Genomic DNA, 21,497 nt, shown 5'->3' with positions numbered 1-21,497 from the left:
CACTGGTGGCACAAAAGGGGGCTGAATATGCAGCACTCCCTTTACAAACGTCTGAACCTCAGGAAGAGAAGCCAGTTCCTTTTGAAAGAAAATGGATAGGGCCGAAATCTGGACCTTTATGGACCCTAATTTTAAGCCCATAGTCACTCCCGACTGTAGGAAGTGAAGGAAACGGCCCAGCTGGAATTCCTCTGTAGGGGCCTTCCTGGCCTCACACCAAGCAACATATTTTCTCCATATACGGTGATAATGTTTTGCAGTCACGTCCTTCCTAGCCTTTATCAGCGTAGGAATAACTTCATCCGGAATGCCTTTCTCCGCTAGGATCCGGCGTTCAACCGCCATGCCGTCAAACGCAGTCGCGGTAAGTCTTGGAACAGACAGGGCCCCTGTTGCAACAGATCCTGTCTGAGAGGCAGAGGCCATGGGTCCTCTGTGAGCATTTCTTGCAGTTCCGGATACCAAGTCCTTCTTGGCCAATCCGGAACAATGAGTATTGTTCTCACTCCTCTTTTTTTTTACAATTCTCAGCACCTTGGGTATGAGAGGAAGAGGAGGAAACACATAAACCGACTGGAACACCCACGGTGTCACTAGTGCGTCCACAGCTATCGCCTGAGGGTCTCTTGACCTGGCGCAATACCTTTGTAGCTTTTTGTTGAGGCGGGATGCCATCATGTCCACCTGTGGCAGTTCCCACCGACTTGCAATCTGCGTGAAGACTTCTTGATGAAGTCCCCACTCTCCCGGGTGGAGGTCGTGCCTGCTGAGGAAGTCTGCTTCCCAGTTGTCCATTCCCGGAATGAACACTGCTGACAGTGCTTGCACGTGATTCTCCGCCCAGCGAAGAATTCGGGTGGCTTCTACCATCGCCACCCTGCTTCTTGTGCCGCCCTGGCGGTTTACATGAGCCACTGCGGTGATGTTGTCTGACTGAATCAGCACCGGTTGGTTGCGAAGCAGAGGCTCCGCTTGACTCAGGGCGTTGTATATGGCCCTTAGTTCCAGGATATTGATTTGCAGATAAGTCTCCTGACTTGACCACAGCCCCTGGAAGTTTCTTTCCTGAGTGACTGCCCCCCACCCTCGGAGGCTTGCATCCGTGGTCACCAGGACCCAGTCCTGTATGCCGAACCTGCGGCCCTCGAGAAGGTGAGCACTCTGCAGCCACCACAGAAGAGACACCCTGGCCCTGGGGGATAGGGTGATCAGCCGATGCATCTGAAGATGCGATCCGGACCACTTGTCCAACAGATCCCACTGAAAGGTCCTCGCATGGAACCTGCCGAAGGGAATGGCCTCGTATGACGCCACCATCTTTCCCAGGACTCGCGTGCATTGATGCACCGACACCTGTTTTGGTTTTAAGAGGTCTCTGACCAGAGTCACGAGCTCCTGGGCCTTCTCCTCCGGGAGAAACACCTTCTTCTGATCTGTGTCCAGAATCATGCCCAGGAAGGGCAGTCTCGTCGTAGGAATCAGCTGCGACTTTGGAATATTCAGAATCCAGCCGTGCTGTTGTAACACCTCCCGAGAGTGTGCTACGCTGATCAGCAACTGCTCTCTGGACCTCGCCTTTATGAGGAGATCGTCCAAGTATGGGATAATTGTAACTCCTTGCTTTCGCAGAAGCACCATCATTTCTGCCATTACCTTGGTAAATATTCTCGGTGCCGTGGACAGACCAAACGGCAACGTCTGGAATTGGTAATGACAGTCCTGTACCACAAATCTGAGGTACTCCTGATGAGGTGGATAAATGGGGACATGCAGGTAAGCATCCTTTATGTCCAGAGACACCATAAAATCCCCCTCTTCCAGGCTCGCAATGACCGCCCTGAGCAATTCCATCTTTAACTTGAACCTTTTCAGGTAAATGTTCAAGGATTTTAAATTCAATATGGGTCTGACCGAACCGTCCGGTTTCGGAACTACAAACATTGTGGAATAGTAACCCCTTCCCTGTTGAGGGAGGGGAACCTGTACCACCACCTGCTGGAGATATAATTTGTGAATTGCCGCTAACACTACTTCCCTTTCTATGGGGGAAGCTGGCAGGGCCGATTTGAGGCAACGGTGAGGGGGCATCACTTCGAATTCCAGCTTGTATCCCTGAGACACAATCTGTATAGCCCAGGGATCCACCTGTGAGCGAACCCACTGGTGGCTGAAATTTCAGAGACGCGGATTTAGAGGAAGCCGGGGAGGACTTCTGTTCCTGGGTACTAGCTGTATTGTGCAGCTTATTTCCTCTACCCCTGCCTCTGGCAAGAAAAGACGCCCCTCGGACTTTCTTGCCTCTTTGCGATCGAAAGGACTGCATTTGGTAATACGGTGCTTTCTTAGGTTGCGAGGGAATATATGGCAAAAAATTTGACTTCCCAGCCGCAGCTGTGGAAACTAGGTCTGAGAGACCGTCCCCAAACAATTCCTCACCCTTATAAGGTAAAACCTCCATATGCTTTTTTGAGTCGGCATCACCTGTCCATTGCAGAGTCCACAGGACCCTTCTGGCAGAAATTGACATTGCATTTATTCTAGAGCCCAGTAGGCAAATGTCTCTCTGGGCATCCCTCATATATATATGCCCCAGGGTCAGTAATATAGTATCCTTGTCCAAGGTATCAAATTCCTCAGACAGAGTATCTGTCCATGCTGCTACAGCACTACACATCCAGGCCGACACAATTGCCGGCCTCAGTAGGGTACCTGAATGTGTATAAACGGACTTCAGGATACCTTCCTGCTTCCTATCCGCAGGATCTTTTAGGGTGGCCGTATCCTGTGACGGCAGGGCCATCTTCTTAGATAAGCGTGTCAAAGCTTTGTCTACCCTAGGGGAGGATTCCCAGCGTAACCTGTCCGTTGGCGGGAAAGGATACGCCATAAGTAACCGTTTGGAAATCTGCACTTTCCTATCAGGAGAATCCCAAGCTTTTTCACATAACTCATTTAACTCATGTGAAGGGGGAAAAGTCACTTCTTGCCTTTTTTCCCCAAACATATAAACCCTCTTGTCAGGAACAGGGTTTACCTCTGAAATGTGCAATACATCCTTCATTGCTATAATCATGTAGCGGATGGCTTTAACCATTTTAGGCTGCAACTTTGCATCATCGCCATCGACACTGGAGTCAGAATCCGTGTCGATATCTGTGTCAACAATCTGGGATAGTGGGCGCTTCTGAGACCCTGACGGCCTCTGCGCTGTAGGATCAGGCATGGGCTGAGACCCTGACTGTCCCAAGGCTTCAGCTTTATCCAACCTTTTATGCAAGGAGTTTACATTATCATTTAACACCTTCCACATATCCATCCAATCAGGTGTCGGCGCCGTCGGCGGAGACACCACATTCATCTGCACCTGCTCTGCTTCCACATAGCCTTCCTCGTCAAACATGTCGACACACGCGTACCGACACACCACACACACAGGGGATGCTCTATTTGAGGACAGAACCCCCACAAGGCCTTTTGGATAGACAGAGAGAGAGCATGCCAGCACACACCCCAGCGCTATATGACCCAGGAATCACACAGTAACTTAGTGTTTACCCAGTAGCTGCTGTATTAGTGATTTTGCGCTAAATTTATGTCCGTCCCCCCCCCCCCTCTCTTTTTACCCTCTTTCTACCGTGATTCTGCAGGTGAGAGCCTGGGGAGCTTCCTTTCAGCGGAGCTGTGGAGAGAAAATGGTGCTGGTGAGTGCTGAGGAAGAAGCCCCGCCCCCTCAGCGGCGGGCTTCTGTCCCGCGATTTTGTGTAAAATAATGGCGGGGGCTCATGTATGTATATATATATATATATATATATATATATATATATATATATATATATATATATATATATATATATATATATATATATACACACACACACAGTGCCCAACTGTATATATGCTCTTTTATGCCAAGAGGTACTCAATTGCTGCCCAGGGCGCCCCCCCCCCTGCACCCTACAGTGACCGGAGTGTGCGGGTTTAATGTGGGAGCAATGGCGCACAGCTGCAGTGCTGTGCGCTACCTCATATGAAGACAGGAGTCTTCTGCCGCCGATTTTGAAGTCTTCTTGCTTCTCTTGCCGCTTCTGTCTTCTGGCTCTGCGAGGGGGACGGCGGCGCGGCTCCGGGAACGGACGACCAAGGGTGAGATCCTGTGTTCGATCCCTCTGGAGCTAATGGTGTCCAGTAGCCTAAGAAGCATGACCTAGCCGCAGTTCGTAGGTTTGCTTCTCTCCCCTCAGTCCCACGTAGCAGAGAGTCTGTTGCCAGCAGATCTCTCTGAAAATAAAAAAAACCTAACAAAATACTTTCTTATTAGCAAGCACAGGAGAGCTCACTAAAGTGCACCCAGCTCTGTCCGGGCACAGATTCTAACTGAGGTCTGGAGGAGGGACATAGAGGGAGGAGCCAGTGCACACCAGTAGACCTAATTCTTTCTTAGAGTGCCCTGTCTCCTGCGGAGCCCGCCTATTCCCCATAGTCCTTACGGAGTCCCCAGCATCCACTAGGACGTTAGAGAAAAGTAATACATCAGAGCTAAAGCAAAACATTGGACAGAGAATACATATGGTAGATAGATGATACACAGACATCAACACGTTGACATGAGGTTTTATTTGGATTTTTACATTCTTTAAAAAAACTTTTTCATACTTTATCATCCACGTGGACTGCGATTGGGAACAGTAACATGTGCTGAGAGCAGAGGTGTACTAACTGGGGTTCTGGGACGTCAAAAATGACAAAGGAATTGTATATCACCAGGCAAAACGTTTTAAAACCCTTCTGTACACTCTCCAGCGAGTAGCGCCAAGACGATAGGGGTCCGTTAACTACAGCATATAAAGGATTCACATCTTTCCATGCAAAACATTGTCCTGATGGAAACTGACTGTCTAGCAGCAAAGCATTGACCTCTGCGTGGAGAGGTGCATCATGGTCACGGCTAACCAGTGACGCCAGGAGGTTAGTGCGTAATTTACTAGTGGTGGCTGATCCACTCCAAGAAGTTGGCATACCCTATTGACCGTGCGATCGTCAGCATCAACCAACAGCGATTGGCACCAGCTATAGTCGTATCCACGATTATTTTATTACTAAGTTACGCACATTTAATGCTCTGTAACTACAGTAATCGGTGTCATTTAACTTTCCTGCTCGCACTTGTTTTGAATAGGAAACAATCTACATTCATTATTGGATTTAGCTCTGAGAGGTTTTAATTTTATATTTCACATATTAGGAAAAGGCCTGTATATTTGTACACTATTTACATTGTACCATCCACAAATGAATTACTTCCCTAGTTTGTGCCTTTAGCAAACAAACATACTAGTGCTATTTGGGTAGTCAAGGATTTTTTTGTATAGACTGTAAACCAATGAAACTTCCAGGTTCCACTTCCATAGCTATATATGGTAACTGCAGGATGACGGACATATTAAGTTACCTTTATTGGATCTGAGAGACAGGCGGAGAGGCTGGCGAGCAGATTGTTTATCAGTGAAACCCACAAAATCTTCCTGAAAAATAAAAATAGAAAACATACAAGTTATTCTAAAGGTGCCATAAGGGGTCCGCAGCGCCGTAAATACGGCAACTGTAGGACAGTACATGGTATACATAAAATTGCATAATATTACAGTAACCAAGACATAAACAGAGCAGAGATAACAATTAGCACCGCAATTCTTAGTACATAATACAGCTGCAAAGCACGGTGAGTGAGGGAGTAATCAGTGAAGCTTGGAACCCGTCTCCAATAGTGACGGCACGGCTAGCAGGAGTTGAGCCGCTGGAAGAGAAGGAGGGCTGAGAGAGAGAGGAATTCTGGGCTAAATGGCCACTGAGTGGGTGAAGGCAGTCACTGAAGTGCTATAGAAGAGGGCTGTGAGAACGGAAGGGCCCTGCTCCTAGGAGCTTACGATCTAGGGGAGACTGACAAATGATGTGATGGAGTGAGTACGCAGATGGTGACCAGAGGGCAGGAGGTAGGTGAGGTAGAGATAATTGATAGCGCTTTTACATCGCGTTTAGCGGGTTGCATCTGGGACTTCTACACGGGTCCTTCCCGGGTCAGACCCCTTTCAGACTGGCGGCCCCGTCATATTGCAACATCAATGACGTCAACACGTCATGTGCGGAGACGGCGCTTGGCGACCAGATGATTGATGGTTGAAACAACTCTGCAACCCGGATCCAACCCGTGTTTAACCCTGCTTTAAACATGGGTTGAAATGCCGTGTTGCTCTATCTGGGATATTTCCCTTTGCCCCTTTCACACTGCACAAAAACCCGGGTTATTGTGCGTTCACATGCAATAACCCAGCTTATTTTTGGCAGTATGAAAGGGGTATGAGATAGGAGGGTGGGGCAAGCAATACTTGAAAGCAAACTCTACATGAGAATTCCTGTGTTTGTTCAGAGGGAGGCGTTGTACGGCGGCAAAATACACGGCTATTTACAGCACACGTTTAGCCAATGTTTTGCACATGGCTGCAGATGACACATACCGTAATATAATGTGCATAATTAAAAAATGGTTAGTCACCGGCATATGACTAATGTAGGATAACTATTCCTAGATAACCGTTTATATCATCCATAGAGACAGGCGACTTATGCACTTACAGTCTTTGCTGCAATCTACTCAAGTACACTGTATACCAGGGGAAGCCACATAGAACAGAGAAACGCGTAGAGTGGGTGACGACACAGTAAGAAGACCAGAGCAAAACACCTAGCTCCCAGACTGTTACGCAGAGAACACGGGGGCTGGTAAGCGGGGGACAGTAAGGTGAACAACAAAACTCCGTGCCAGGCAGCTGCTACTCCGGTTAGTAAAATACCGGGATGAATATAATGGATATAGAGGAACACGATCTCTATGATGCTCTCTCCTCCAGTCATCTCTCGTACTATATGCTGCCTGCCATCTCCTCTTGTCTATCTCCTCTAGCCCCCAAGTGTGACGTCTTGGAGTAATCCTGGACTCCTCCCTCTCCTTCAAACCACACATTCAGCACCTCTCAAAAACCTGCCATTTCCACCTCAAAAACATCTCCAGGATCAGACCCTTTCTCACCCAGGATGCTACTAAGATCCTCATTCACTCACTGGTCATCTCCAGATTGGACTACTGCAATCTCATCCTATCTGGCCTCCCTCAAAAATGCCTCTCTCCACTCCAATCTATCCTCAACGCTGCTGCCCGTCTCATCTTCCTCACCAAACGTACTACATCCACATTCCCTCTCTTGCAGGACCCTTCACTGGTTACCCTTCCCATTCAGAATCCAATTCAAGCTTCTCACACTAACCTACAAAGCCCTCACCCACTCTTCTACCTCCTACATCTCTGACATTCTCTGTCTTTACATTCCCACCCGTCCTCTTCGCTCTGCTAATGCACGCCCTCTCCTGCCTTCTGATTACTTCCTCCCACTCCTACCTACAAGATTTTGCACGTGCTGCTCCCTATCTCTGGATTTCTCTACCTCTCCCCATCCGACTCTCCACCTGTCTACTAAACTTCAAACGGGCTCTCAAGACCCACGTCTTCACCAAACCCAGCCAAATCACCTCCTAACCCTCTTGTCTATGCTCACTGTCTGACCCTTCTGTGTCACCCTAATCTGTTAGCACCTCACCTTTTAGATTGTAAACTCGCAAGAGCAGGGACTTCTTTCCTCATGTGCCTTTTCTTACTTACACTATCTTATACTCCATACTCCCTTTGATGGCACCTGACCCCGGGTTTTCTATACCTGTCCTATGTTGTCCTGTACAGTAATTGCTGTTTTCTTTTTTTTTTTTCTTTTTTTTAAATTGAGTAATTTTTATTTTCTTTTTTTTTTGCAAGGGAAACAATAAGAACATCGAAACAAAAGGGAAGAAAAAAAAAAAAACATACAAACATAAAGAACATACAAAGAATAAACAGATACAATCCGTGTCACAATGCAGTAAACATATCAATAAAAAATTTCGTGTTCATATCAATACATAAGGGTTTTGTGATCATTAATCTCTCATATAGTATTAACAGTCAGAGAGTTGAGCTGGAGCCGTCACAGCCGTAGCTAGACGGGAGGCGTTCCACCTGTTCCACTTATTGAGATAATGTGGCAGGGTCCCTCTAGACCTATGTGTAAACCTTTCGTGTCCAGACACCACGTTTACCAGAGCCCGCCAGTTGTATAGGCTAGGAGGGGAGACAGCAAACCAGTTACGCGCTATAATCACCTTCGCTAAGGTAGTCAAGCAAAGAACATATTTATAAAGTATCGGACAATAGGTTTCCTCTAAATCTAAGGCAAACATACACAATGTAGGAGAGAAAGGGGGTAACGTCGGTTCTGTAATTAATATGTCTGACCAAATTGCTTCCCAGAAAGCATACACAGTTGGGCATAACCATAATAAGTGCCAGAAATTAGCTCCAGAGGCGCCACACCTCGGACATGCATCATTAGGCCGCAGCCCCGCTTTAAAAAGAGAAACTGGAGTTCTATACGACCTATGGAGAATAAAGAAGACTTGTTGATATCTGATACATGGAGTAGTATACTTAAGAGAGCACAACACCTGGAGCCACTGGTCATCTTCAAGTGGACCTATGTCCTGCTCCCATTTAAGTTTAAGCGGGTCAAAGACATTGGGGCAAATGTGATCATTAAGGCTAGCATATAAAGTGGAAACCTGATGTCTCGTTCCCAGGTTCACAACCAATTCTTTAATTGGCGAATTAGAAATGGTCGGAGACGAAACCCCAAATTGTGCCTGCACTGCATGACGGAGCTGTAGGTAACGATAAAAGGATTTAATGGATATACCAAGCTCCTCTTGCAGTTGCGCAAAAGATTTGAAAACACCAGTATCATATAGCTGTGAAATTGTTATAAGGCCCGCGCCAATCCATATATTGTCTTGTGTGAGATGCAATAGCTCCCTATATGTAGTGTTAAACCAAAGGGGTGTATCGGGATCTGTAGCGCTCCAGTCATAAAAAGAGTGAGCCAGTCGCCACACAAGTAGCGACTGACGGAGTAGAGGGGGAAGACCAGCAGTAGAAGAGGCTGAAAGAAGGAACTGAACAGGGGAGAAGTGAGACCCCACACACTCGGCAAAGAATCTCATAAACGTGGGACTATCCCTATTTAAAATCCAATTCGATAAATGTACAAGTTGGGCAGCCAGATAATAAGATCGCAGATTAGGAAAACCCAATCCTCCAGCAGATTTAGCCTTAACTAGAGCTCTCAGGGCAACCCTAGGCGTCTTGTTACCCCAAACAAATGAAGAGAGTAAACTATCAATGCCAGAGAATTCCTTCTTAGGAATATAAACAGGGGAATGTTGTAATAGGTAAAGAAATTTTGGTTGGATCACCATTTTAATTAAGTTAATGCGACCCGTAACAGTAAGGGGAAGCTTCTTCCATATATGGACCCGACGCTTCAAATCCTCCATGACCTGGTCTATGTTATGATGTACAAAAGTTGTGACATCAGGAGTGATCCAGACACCAAGATACTGAAAGCGGAGGGTCCACTGTAGTGAGCAAACAATAGGTAACAGGTCAGGGATAATACCAGATAAGGGGAGGACATGAGATTTATTCCAATTGATAGACAAGCCAGAATAGAAGCCAAATGTGTCAACAATATTCAGCAGGGAGGTCAGGGAAGCATCGGCATCATTGAGAAACAGGAGCATATCATCAGCGTACAATGCGATAACATCCTCATGTCCATCAATAGTAATGCCCCTAACAGCAGGGGACAATCTGACAAAGCTCGCCAGTGGTTCTATAGCTAGGGCAAAGAGGGCAGGGGACAACGGGCAGCCCTGTCTAGTTCCACGATATAAAGCGAAGGGGGACGTAACAAAACCATTGACAGATAGACGAGCCATAGGAGAGGAGTAGAGCAACTGCAACCATCGTATAAATTTGGGGCCAAAAGCAAATTTTCTAAGGACTTCCCACAGGTAATCCCATTCCACGGAGTCGAATGCCTTAGCGGCGTCCAAGGAAACCACCACGGCATCCGATCCCGATTGATCCCCCCTCTGCAGATGACAAAACAGCCGCCTCAAGTTTTGTAGGGTAGACTTGCCTGGCATAAACCCCGTCTGGTTATCATGAATAATCGATGCTATAACAGTATTAAGTCGAATCGCCAAAATCTTGGCCAAAATTTTTACATCAGTGGATAGCAATGATATTGGGCGGTAGGAGTCTGGGACCGTAGGGTCTTTACCCGGCTTAAGGATCACTACAATAAGAGCTTCCGACATAGAAGGAGGCAAGCAGCCACCCTCCAGGAGAGCGTTAAAAAGATTTAGAAGGTAAGGGCCAAAATATTCACTATACTGTTTATAGACCTCAACAGGTATGCCGTCACTACCCGGGGCTTTCTTATTGGGGAAGGAGGCAATAGCCGCCTCAACCTCCTCAACAGAGATACCACTATCGAGAAATTCAATAGCTTGTTGTGATAATTGGGGCAAATCAACACCAGAGAGGTACTGTTGTAATTGACCAGAGGTATAAGTGCTTCTAGAAGTGTATAGCGAGGAGTAAAAGGACTGGAAAACTTGGGCTATCTCAGGGGTAGTATAGACTATTGCTCCCTGGGGGTCACAAATCTTTTGAAAGGATCCTCCAGCTCTCTCCTCCCGTGCCAGAAAAGCTAAATAACTACCACCTGTGTCCGACTGTGAATAGAGGGCATGCTGCGAGAAAAGCAATTTACGTTTGGATTTATCCAATAAGTGGTCAGACCAGGCCTTCCTCGCCATATCCCACCTGCAACGGTCACTAAGGGTTTTGGTACGAAGATAATCAGATTCACTTTGGGAACAGGCAAGCTCCAGGCGTGATTCCTCTTCTCTACCAGATTTCTTAACAGAAGCAATGCGCTGTATAAAGGAGCCCCTCATTGAAGCCTTAAATGCATCGTGCTTAATAAGTGGGTCTAAACAAGTCATATTATGTGTTTCGAAGTCCCTCCACTCATGAACCAGGGCGTCATGATCAGTCAGCAAGGTCAACCAAAAGGGGTTTAGCTTCCACACTTTGGCTCCACAGGCAGGTATCGTATCTAGGACCACCAGCAAGGGCGAGTGGTCCGAGATCCCTCTCTGTAAATATCGGACATAGACTATTCTAGGGGTGAGATCAGGGCAAACCAAGGCCAAATCTATCCTTGAAAAGGTATGGAAACTGGCTGAGTGGCAAGAGTATTGCAACTGCTGAGGGTGTCTTAGCCTCCAAACATCTACAAGCTCAAGTTCAGCAACCAGCCGTGCAAAAGGCGTAGGGGAAGGGGAAATAGAGGGTAAAGAAGGTGGACGTTCAGACCACCTATCCAAACCTCCATCCAAAACATTATTAAAGTCGCCTATGCAGAGGATCGGCGCTGAGGGAGAGGTAGCAATAAATGCCATAGCATGACGAAGTACCTCATTACTGTAAGGGGGGGGGGACATAGACAGCAAGTATATGAAGAAGTGTGCGGTTAACATAAGCCCTAAGGAAGACATATCTACCATATTGGTCAATTTGACTATGGACCAAGTGACAGCTGACCGATTTCCTTATCAAAACCGAGACCCCTCGAGAATTCGTGGAAAAGGTAGAATGATATGACAGACCAACCCAAGGCCTCCTGAGAGCTAAGGTCCTAGTACCAGACAAATGGGTTTCAGAAAGACATATAATATCTGCTCTATACTTCTGTAGTTGAGACAAAACGAGAGCACGCTTAATGCGGTCATTCAGGCCCCTCACATTCCAGCCGAGTATGCGGAGCCCATCAATCCCTGTAGCCATGAAGAGAAGAAAGAAGGGACTGAAGGAGATTAAAATCAAGGTGAGAATACAGAGGAACAGAGGAGACGAAGCATCGAAGAGAATAGAGGCACACAGTAAAGAGGAACCTGCATTGGAGAAAAGGAAAAATCAAAAGGGCCTTGACGGCACCCCTCCAGCAAACAAATATGACAGAGAAACCACAGAATATACACAGTGGAATACGGAATCACATGACAGTTCAAGAAAAAAAACAAAAAAATGACACAGTGACACAGGCATTAATATACTAACAAGAACAAAAACAGACACAAAACAGCCCAACCATCCCCCACCCTGTATATCCATTAGAACCTAGATACACTTGGATCCCCAAAACAATCCTAACTAAAGCTAATAAAAAACCTAAAACAGCCCTGGGGTATAGAGACAAACTATACCTCTATAAAAAGCTATATCCTAGCATTCAGCTCCAAAAACTAAGAGCATCCCCGCTGCATAGACAATGAAAAAAGGTACATTGCTGTGAGAAGGAACCCAGCATATATTGTAACGCCTAAAAAAAAAAAAAAAAAATAGCAAGAAAAAACTCTGAGGTATCAGAACACAATGGATAAACGACTAAGCAAACAATTGTCCTCAAGGAGGGGCATGAGGTATACGGTCCAGCCAGGCCTCCACTTCCTGAGGGGTGTTAAAGAAGTGTGTAGAGCCATCATGCACAACCCGTAAGCGCGCCGGAAACAACATGGAGTACTGCAGCTGTCGGTCACGAAGCCTCCTCTTCACGTGAAGAAACTGTGCACGGGTCTTTTGGACATCCACAGCGAAATCCGGATAAACTGATATAGTTTGGCTGTCAAATTTTAAAGGCCCCTGAGTGCGGGCCAGCCGGAGGACCGCATCCCGGTCTTTGTAGTGTAGAAAGCGGGCTATGAAAGTACGTGTAGGTGCACCCGGGGGAGGAGCCCTTGCGGGCAGACGATGTGCCCTTTCAACGGAGAACTGAGGACTAAAGTCAGCACGGTTAAACAATTGAAGGAGCCATTTCTCAAGGAATGATTCCGGAGAAGAGCCTTCCGCCCTCTCCGGGAGGCCAACAAAACGCACATTATTACGACGAAGTCTTCCTTCAATGTCAGACAGTTTCGCTTTTACTGCCGACATCTGGGTGGTGAGACTGGAAACCGTACCTTTAAGAGGGTTGGTGAGGTCTTCCAAATCAGAGATACGGTGCTCGGCTTCTCCCACCCTTTCACGTATTTTTTGCATATCATGCCTGATAAGGGTAATATCCACTTGCACCTGGCCGATTTTATCCATAACTCGCTGTTCAGACGTAGATATGGCCAGAAGAATCTGTTGCGTTGACTGGGACGTGTCGTCAGGCTGAGGAGGGTTCCTGGAAGGTGAAGGAGGGGATGGGGGAGCAGCACCTCGGGAGGGTCGAGAGGAGGATGGAGAATCCCTCGCAAATCTTTCAAGCTTGGAAGCCGCAGCGGTATTGCCCCCACGAACCATAATGCAGACCAAGAGGAGTACAGTGGGCAGGTAAAAGCAGTATTAAAAAAAAAAAATATATATATTTTTATTTTTTTTATTTGCTTAGAGGTCAGGTGATGGAACACCCTCCACTATACTTTGGAGGTGTTCTAAATCAGGGATACAGTAAAGGAGAGTATACGGTAGCACAGTCCCCAAAGTAAAAAGTCACCAAATGGAAGACAGAGAATGTGCATTCACCAGATCCTGCAAGGATCTTAAGTTTCCCCTGACAGGACAGTGCAGGGAGTGCAGAGTCAGTACAGGCAGGCAGAGACTTCCAGCAGGCTCAGCTAATGGATTGCAGAGCCCCTCCAGAAAGTATGCAGCAGGTCTCCGCATACAGCGGTCTGCGGCCCGCCGAACACAGTGTGCAGGAGTACAGGGCAGTGGAGAGCAGGCGGGAGCAGAGGCAGCGGGTATCGCGCTGGAGAGGAGCTCCGGAGTAGCGCGCTGTCAGCCTCCGTTCACAAGCCCCAAGATGGCGCCGCACTTCCGGTCAGACGGAGCCAGGGAGACCGAGCGGCGCAGACCTCAATGAGTCCAGCGGCAGCACCAGGCAAGGTAACCCGCCGGGAGACCACTCAAAACGGGCAGGAGAGGATGTCAGGCAGGGTGAGCAGGGTCAGGGACTTTCAGCAGCGGGGAAGCCAGGATAAACGGAGGATGTTAGACGGAGCTCTCTCAACTAGCTCCTTACAGCATGCTCGGCCAAGCCACGCCCCCTTGCTGTTTTCTTTTTACTCATTTTATTATGTACTGAGTAATGGGCGCTGCGGATCCCGCGCCATATACATAAAGGATAATAATAATAATAATAATAATAATAATGTCCCACTGCTTCCTTTAACTCCACCTCTCTAAACTGAAATCTTTGTCGTCATCCCCCCATCTGCCTTCAGAAAATCTCCTTGTACTCTCCCTCTTTGCACCGCCTCCCGCACTGCCAACTAGGGTGTGAAAACATAATTGTTTGTTTTTTTTAAATAGAATTTTTGGGGGGTTTAGTTTTTTTTATTTAAATAGTATTTTTTATTTAAAAAAAAAATAAGATTTTAAACCTACCGGTAAATCTTTTTCTCCTACTCCGTAGAGGATGCTGGGGACTCCGTAAGGACCATGGGGTATAGACGGGCTCCTCTAAAAACTTCAGATGGGTGTGCACTGGCTCCTCCCTCTATGCCCCTCCTCCAGACCTCAGTTAAAGAACTGTGCCCAGTTTAAATTCATCCGTATTGCCCCTCCACCCACTCCCAGAATTAACTAAAATAGAGGCTTAACTCATACCTGTTTTTACTTTTATTTTATTTTTAATTTAATTTTATTCCAACCCTTAATCAGCAGTTGCTCACCAGACTGCTGATTAATGACATATGTAGCTGGGCTTATCCATCAATACAACATACACATACCATCATCATACTACATCCAAAGTTAATTTGGATGCCGAGTACAGGATTACAATCAAATTAAAATGTGGGAGAACTGAGTTTTGCAGCACATTTAAGAAGAAAGCCACACATGTGGACATGATTGACAAGTGAGGACTGATTCCCCCTCCAATCACAATGGAGAGTGGTAATTAAGGACAACTAGGATTGACCAATCACTACAGCCATTAAAGCTTATAATGGGTGTAGGACATCAGACATGCAACCCTGGACAAAGGCATCCGTGCTGAAACGCGTAGGGACTTGCTAATTTACACCACAATTATTCACAGCCACCCTTCCCCGGCCGGAGAAGGGAATACAGCGGCTTTCACTACAGACGGAGCGCTCACGTGACATCGCACGTGACGCGCAAACCAGGAAGTGGTAGAACGGGACCCGTGGATGGAGGAGACCGGCGGCTGCAGGAGAAGCGCGCGGACCGAAGAAGACGGAGGACACGGACAAAGAGGACCAAGGCCTGAGTTCGTGGAAGGAAGAGACGAAGTTACCGGCGGCAGGCAGAGACCTGCCCCCAGCAGTAAGTGTGTGACACACAGCCCACGACCCCACAACTCAGTGCCGCACACGAAAGGGGGCTGACAGGCGGGACGCCGCACTGGTCAAAACCCCCCAGACACTTATTTAGGACACAGGTTCAGAGGATACATAGGCACCCACCACACCTATGGTAAAGGTGACCCTTAGGGTACACCTGACATTTACCTGAGCTGGGGTCCATTTTGGTATACCATTAGTGAGGTATACATTGTAAAGGGTAGTCTGCAGGACACACCTGACAGTGGTGAAGGAACGGTGGGATAAGGAACCGCACATCATTTCAGAAGGTTGCTGACCTTTTACATATATATCCAATACCACAATAAATTTATGTTTAGAAACCACCATTAGACTGATCATTGCTGTAAACCCACATGTATACGAAAAATTCTGATACATCTACATATCTATAACAACACCCTATCCCGCAACATCCCCTCTTTTTTCTACCTCTTGCTCTTTCATTTTTCATAATGAGCGCGCTGACCACTCCAAATTACAAATTCTAGTACAGGAGGTAGGACGCCTCCAGGTCGAGCAGCACTCGTTAGCATCCCTCCCTTTTGTGAGCGCAGCCTCCACCCAAATCTGTAAAACAAGATACATACCAGCCCACACCATCCACGCCGTACAACATGGAATAAACTAACCAGTTAACAGTATGAAACAAAACAGCATCAGACAGAGACTAATCAAAACTGTAACATAACCCTTATGTAAGCAATAACTATATACAAGCCTTGCAGAATTTAGTCCTCACTGGGACGGGCACCCAGCATCCTCTACGGACTAGGAGAAAAAGATTTACCGGTAGGTTTAAAATCTTATTTTCTCTTACGTCCTAGAGGATGCTGGGGACTCCGTAAGGACCATGGGGATTATACCAAAGCTCCAGACCAGGCGGGAGAGTGCGGATGACTCTGCAGCACCGATTAAGCAAACATGAGGTCCTCATCAGCCAAGGTATCAAACTTGTAGAACTTAGCAAAAGTGTTTGAACCCGACCAAGTAGCTGCTCGGCAAAGTTGTAATGCCGAAACACCTCGGGCAGCCGCCCAAGAAGAGCCCACATTCCTAGTGGAATGGGCCTTTACCGAATTTGGTAACGGCAATCCAGCTGTAGAATAAGCCTGCTGAATCGTGTTACAGATCCAGCAGGCAATAGTCTGCTTAGAAGCAGGAGCACCAACCTTGTTGGCTGCATACAGGACAAACCGTGCCTCTGTTTTCCTAACCCGAGCCGTCCTGGCTACATAAACTTTCAAGGCCCTGACTACATCAAGAGACTTGGAATCCTCCAAGTCACCCGTAGCCACAGGCACCACAATAGGTTGGTTCATATGAAACGATGAAACCACCTTAGGCAGAAATTGAGGACGAGTCCTCAACTCTGCTCTATCCACATAGAAAATCAGATAGGGGCTTTTGTGAGACAAAGCCGCCAATTCGGACACCCGCCTCGCAGATGTCAAGGCTAACAACATGACCACCGTCCAAGTGAGAAATTTTAACTCAACTGTTTGAAGAGGTTCAAACCAGTGTGACTTAAGGAACTGTAACACCACGTTCAGGTCCCATGGTGCCACTGGGGGCACAAAAGGATGCTGGATGTGCAGCACTCCCTTTACAAAAGTCTGGACTTCTGGGAGAGAAGCCAATTCCTTCTGAAAGAATATTGACAGGGCCGAAATCTGGACCTTAATGGAGCCTAACTTTAGGCCCATATTCACTCCTGTCTGCAGAAAGTGGAGAAAACGGCCCAGGTGGAAATCGTCCGTAGGAGCATTCTTGGCTTCATACCAAGATACATATTTCCTCCAGATACGGTGATAATGTTTCGCCGTCACCTCCTTCCTAGCTTTTTATCAGAGTAGGGATGACTTCCCCCGGAATACCTTTCCTAGCTAGGATCTGGCGTTCAACCGCCATGCCGTCAAACGTAACCGCGGTAAGTCTTGGAACACGCAGGGCCCCTGCTGCAACAGGTCCTCCCTGGGAGGAAGAGGACACAGATCTTCTGTGAGCATTTCCTGAAGATCTGAATACCAGGCCCTTCGAGGCCAATCCGGAACAATGAGTATTGTCTGCACTCTTTTTCGTCTTATGATTCTCAGTATTTTTGAGATTAGTGGAAGAGGAGGGAAGACATAGACCGACGGAAATACCCATAGTGTCACCAGGGCGTCTACCGCTACAGCTTGAGGGTCCCTTGACCTGGAACAATACCTCCAAAGTTTCTTGTTGAGGAGTGACGCCATCATGTCTATTTGAGGAAGTCCCCAACGACTTGTTATCTCTGCAAAAACTTCTTGATGAAGACCCCACTCTCCTGGATGGAGATCGTGTCTGCTGAGGAAGTCTGCTTCCCAGTTGTCCACTCCAGGAATGAAGACAGCTGACAGCGCGCTTACGTGATTTTCCACCCAGCGAAGAATCCTGGTGGCTTCCGCCATTGCCACTCTGCTCCTTGTCCCGCCTTGGCGGTTTACATGAGCCACTGCTGTGACGTTGTCCGATTGAATCAGAAAAGGTAGGTCGCGAAGAAGAGTCTCCGCTCGTCGTAGGCCGTTGTATATGGCCCTTAATTCAAGCCTCCTGGCTTGACCACAGTCCCTGAAAATTTCTTCCTTGTGTGACTGCTCCCCATCCTCGGAGGCTCGCGTACGTGGTCACCAGAACCCAGTCTTGAATGCCGAACCTGTGACCCTCTAGAAGGTGAGCACTCTGCAGCCACCACAGGAGAGACACCCTGGCGGACAGGCTTATTTTCTGATGTATTTGTAGATGGGACCCCGACCACTTGTCCAGAAGGTCCCACTGAAATGTCCTCGCATGGAACCTGCCGAAGGGGATGGCCTAGTAGGCCGCCACCATCTTTCCCAGTACTCGAGTGCATTGATGAACTGACACTCTTTTTGGCTTTACCAGGTCTCTGACCATGCTCTGGAGTTCCTAGGCTTTTTCCGTTGGGAGAAAAACCCTCTTCTTTTCCGTGTCCAGAATCATGACTAAAAATGATAGCCGAGTCGTGGAATCAACTGCGACTTTGGCAGATTTAGGATCCAGCCGTGCTGTTGTAGTACTCTCAGGGAGAGTGACACGCTTTTCATCAACTGATCTCTTGATCTCGCTTTTATCAGGAGATCGTCCAAGTATGGGATAATTGTGACTCCTTGCCTGCATAGGAGCACAATCATTTCCGCCATTACCTTGGTGAAAATCCTCGGCGCCGTGGACAGCCCAAAGGGCAACGTCTGAAACTGGTAATGACAGTCCTGTACAGCGAATCTCAGGTAAGCCTGATGAGGAGGATAAATGGGGACATGAAGGTATGCATCCTTTATGTCTAGGGAAACCATAAAATCACCCCCTTCCAGGCTGGAGATCACTGCCCGGAGAGATTCCATCTTGAATTTGAACTTCTTTAGATACAGGTTTAGGGATTTTAGATTCAGAATGGGTCTGACCGAGCCATCCGGCTTCGGGACCGCAAACAGGGTTGAATAGTACCCTTTCCCCTGTTGGACTAGGGGAACCTTGATAATCACTTGCTGTTGACACAGCTTTTGTATTGCAGCTAAAACTATTTCCCTCTCTGGAGGAGAAGCTGGCAAAGCCGACTTGCAAAATCGGCGAGGAGGCACTTCATCGAATTCCAGTTTGGCGCCTTGGGATACAATTTCTATCGCCCAAGGATCCACATCTGACAGAACCCAGATCTGGCTGAAGAGTCGAAGACGTGCCCCCACCGGCGCGGACTCCCGCAGTGGAGCCCCAGCGTCATGCGGTGGATTTTGTAGAAGCCGGGGAGGACTTCTGTTCCTGGGAACTAGCCGTAGCAGGCATTCTTTTCCCTCTACCCTTACCTCTGACGAGGAAGGAAGAGCCCCGACCCCTTCTGGACTTATGCGACCGAAAGGACTGCATCCGATATTGAGGTGTTTTCTTTTGCTGTGGGGGAACATAAGGCAAAAAAGAAGATTTACCCGCGGTAGCTGTGGAAACCAGGTCCGCGAGGCCCTCCCCAAATAAAACCTCACCATTGTAAGGCAAAGTTTCCATATGTCTCTTTGAATCGGCATCATCCGTCCATTGGCGGGTCCACAGGGCTCGCCTAGCAGAAATTGCCATGGCATTGGCCCTTGAACCCAACAGTCCAACGTCTCTCATATATAAGGCTGCGTCTTTAATATGACCCAAGGTCAATAAAATGCTATCCTTATCCAGGGTGTCAATGTCAGATGACAAGTTATCTGCCCATGCTGCTATTGAGCTACATACCCATGCCGACACTACTGCCGGTCTGAGCAAGGCCCCCGTATGTGTATAAATTGATTTTAAGGTAGTCTCCTGTCTGCAATCAGCAGGATCCTTGAGGGCTGCAGTGTCTGGAGACGGTAGCGCCACCTTTTTGGACAAGCGCGTCAAAGCTTTATCCACCCTGGGCGAGGATTCCCACCGTAACCTGTCCTGTGCGGGGAAAGGATACGCCATAAGAATTCTCTTGGGAATCTGCAGTTTCTTGTCTGGAGTTTCCCAAGCCTTTTCAAATAAAGCGTTCAGCTCATGAGATGGGGGAAACGTTACCTCAGGTTTCTTCTCCTTAAACATGCAGACCCTCGTGTCAGGCACCGAGGGGTCCTCTGTGATATGCAAAACATCTTTTACTGCAATAATCATATAATGAATACTTTTGGCCACCCTTTGGCGTAACCTCGTATTATCGTAGTCGACACTGGAGTCAGAATCCGTGTCGGTATCAGTGTCTGCTACCTGGGACAGGGGACGTTTATGAGACCCTGAAGGGCCTTGTGACACAGTCAAAGCCATGGATTGACTCCCTGCTTTTTCTCTGGACTCTGCTTTGTCCAATCTTTTATGTAATAAAGACACATTTGCATTTAAAACATTCCACATATCCAACCAATCCGGTGTCGACTGTGCCGACGGAGACACCACAATCATCTGCTCTACCTCCTCCTTAGACGAGCCTTCCGCTTCAGACATGCCGACACACACGTACCAACACCCCCACACACTCTGAGCGCTATATATATATATAGATATATATATATATATATATATAGATAGATATATATATATAGATAGATATATATATATATATAGATATAGAGAGAGAGAGAGAGAGAGAGTCCCCCAATAAGGCCCTTTGGGGAGACAGAGAGAGAGTATGCCAGCACACACCCAGCGCCACTGGACACTGGAATAAAATCCCAGTCTGTACAGCGCTTTTTATATCAATAATACACTCACTGCACCAAATAAATGTCCCCCCCCCTCCTTTTTGCCCTCTGTACTTGTGTTCAGCAGGGGAGAGTCCGGGGAGCAGCTTCTCTGCAGCGTGCTGTGGTGAAAATGGCGCTGGTTAGTGCTGGAGGATCACGCTCCGCCCCCTCAACGGCGGGCTTCGGTCCCGCTCAAATTCTTTATACTGGCAGGGGTTTATTTAATATACTGCCTCCGCAGTATATATATGTCAACCAGTGTCCCTTGAGCCCTGCACCCATACAGTGCCGTCAGTGTGTGTGAATGTGGGAGCAATGGCGCGCAGCGTTACCGCTGCGCGGTAACTCGGTGAAGATCTGAAGTCTTCTGCCGCCTTTGAAGTCTTCTATCTTCCGGCTCTGTGAGGAAGACGGCGGCGCGGCTCCGGGACGAACAGTGAGGATGAGACCTGTGTTCCGACCCTCTGGAGCTAATGGTGTCCAGTAGCCTAAGAAGCAGAGCCTATCATTTAAGTATGTCTGCTTCTCTCCCCTCAGTCCCACGATGCAGGGAGCCTGTAGCCAGCAGTGCTCCCTGAAAATAAAAAACCTAACAAAAGTATTTTTCAGAGAAACAGTAGAGCTCCCCTGCAGTGCATCCAGTCTCCTCTGGGCACAGGATCTAACTGAGGTCTGGAGGAGGGGCATAGAGGGAGGAGCCAGTGCACACCCATCTGAAGTCTTTAGAGTGCCCATGTCTCCTGCGGAGCCCGTCTATACCCCATGGTCCTTACGGAGTCCCCAGCATCCTCTAGGACGTAAGAGAAATTAACAAATAAACAAAGTAAAGACAATAATACAAAGTTCTTGTGATACACTAACTTTAATATAAGTGACTTGTCCGTGTCGGCATGAATCATAGCA

General features: G+C 47.6%; 1 protein-coding gene across 2 annotated transcripts in view; it reads right to left on the bottom strand.

The window, feature by feature from the left end:
- KMT2B (lysine methyltransferase 2B) overlaps positions 1-21,497 on the bottom strand; it is a 175,439-nt gene that overhangs the window by 124,399 nt on the left and 29,543 nt on the right. For both annotated transcript variants that reach the window (XM_063942182.1, XM_063942181.1), the window contains exon 2: positions 5,450-5,522. In XM_063942182.1, the coding sequence (XP_063798252.1) occupies positions 5,450-5,522 (73 nt within the window). The remainder of the gene's footprint in view (positions 1-5,449; positions 5,523-21,497) is intronic.

Source organism: Pseudophryne corroboree, chromosome 10 (assembly GCF_028390025.1).
Source record: "Pseudophryne corroboree isolate aPseCor3 chromosome 10, aPseCor3.hap2, whole genome shotgun sequence".
NCBI lineage: Eukaryota > Metazoa > Chordata > Amphibia > Anura > Myobatrachidae > Pseudophryne > Pseudophryne corroboree.
This window is presented reverse-complemented; position numbering and strand designations above follow the sequence as displayed.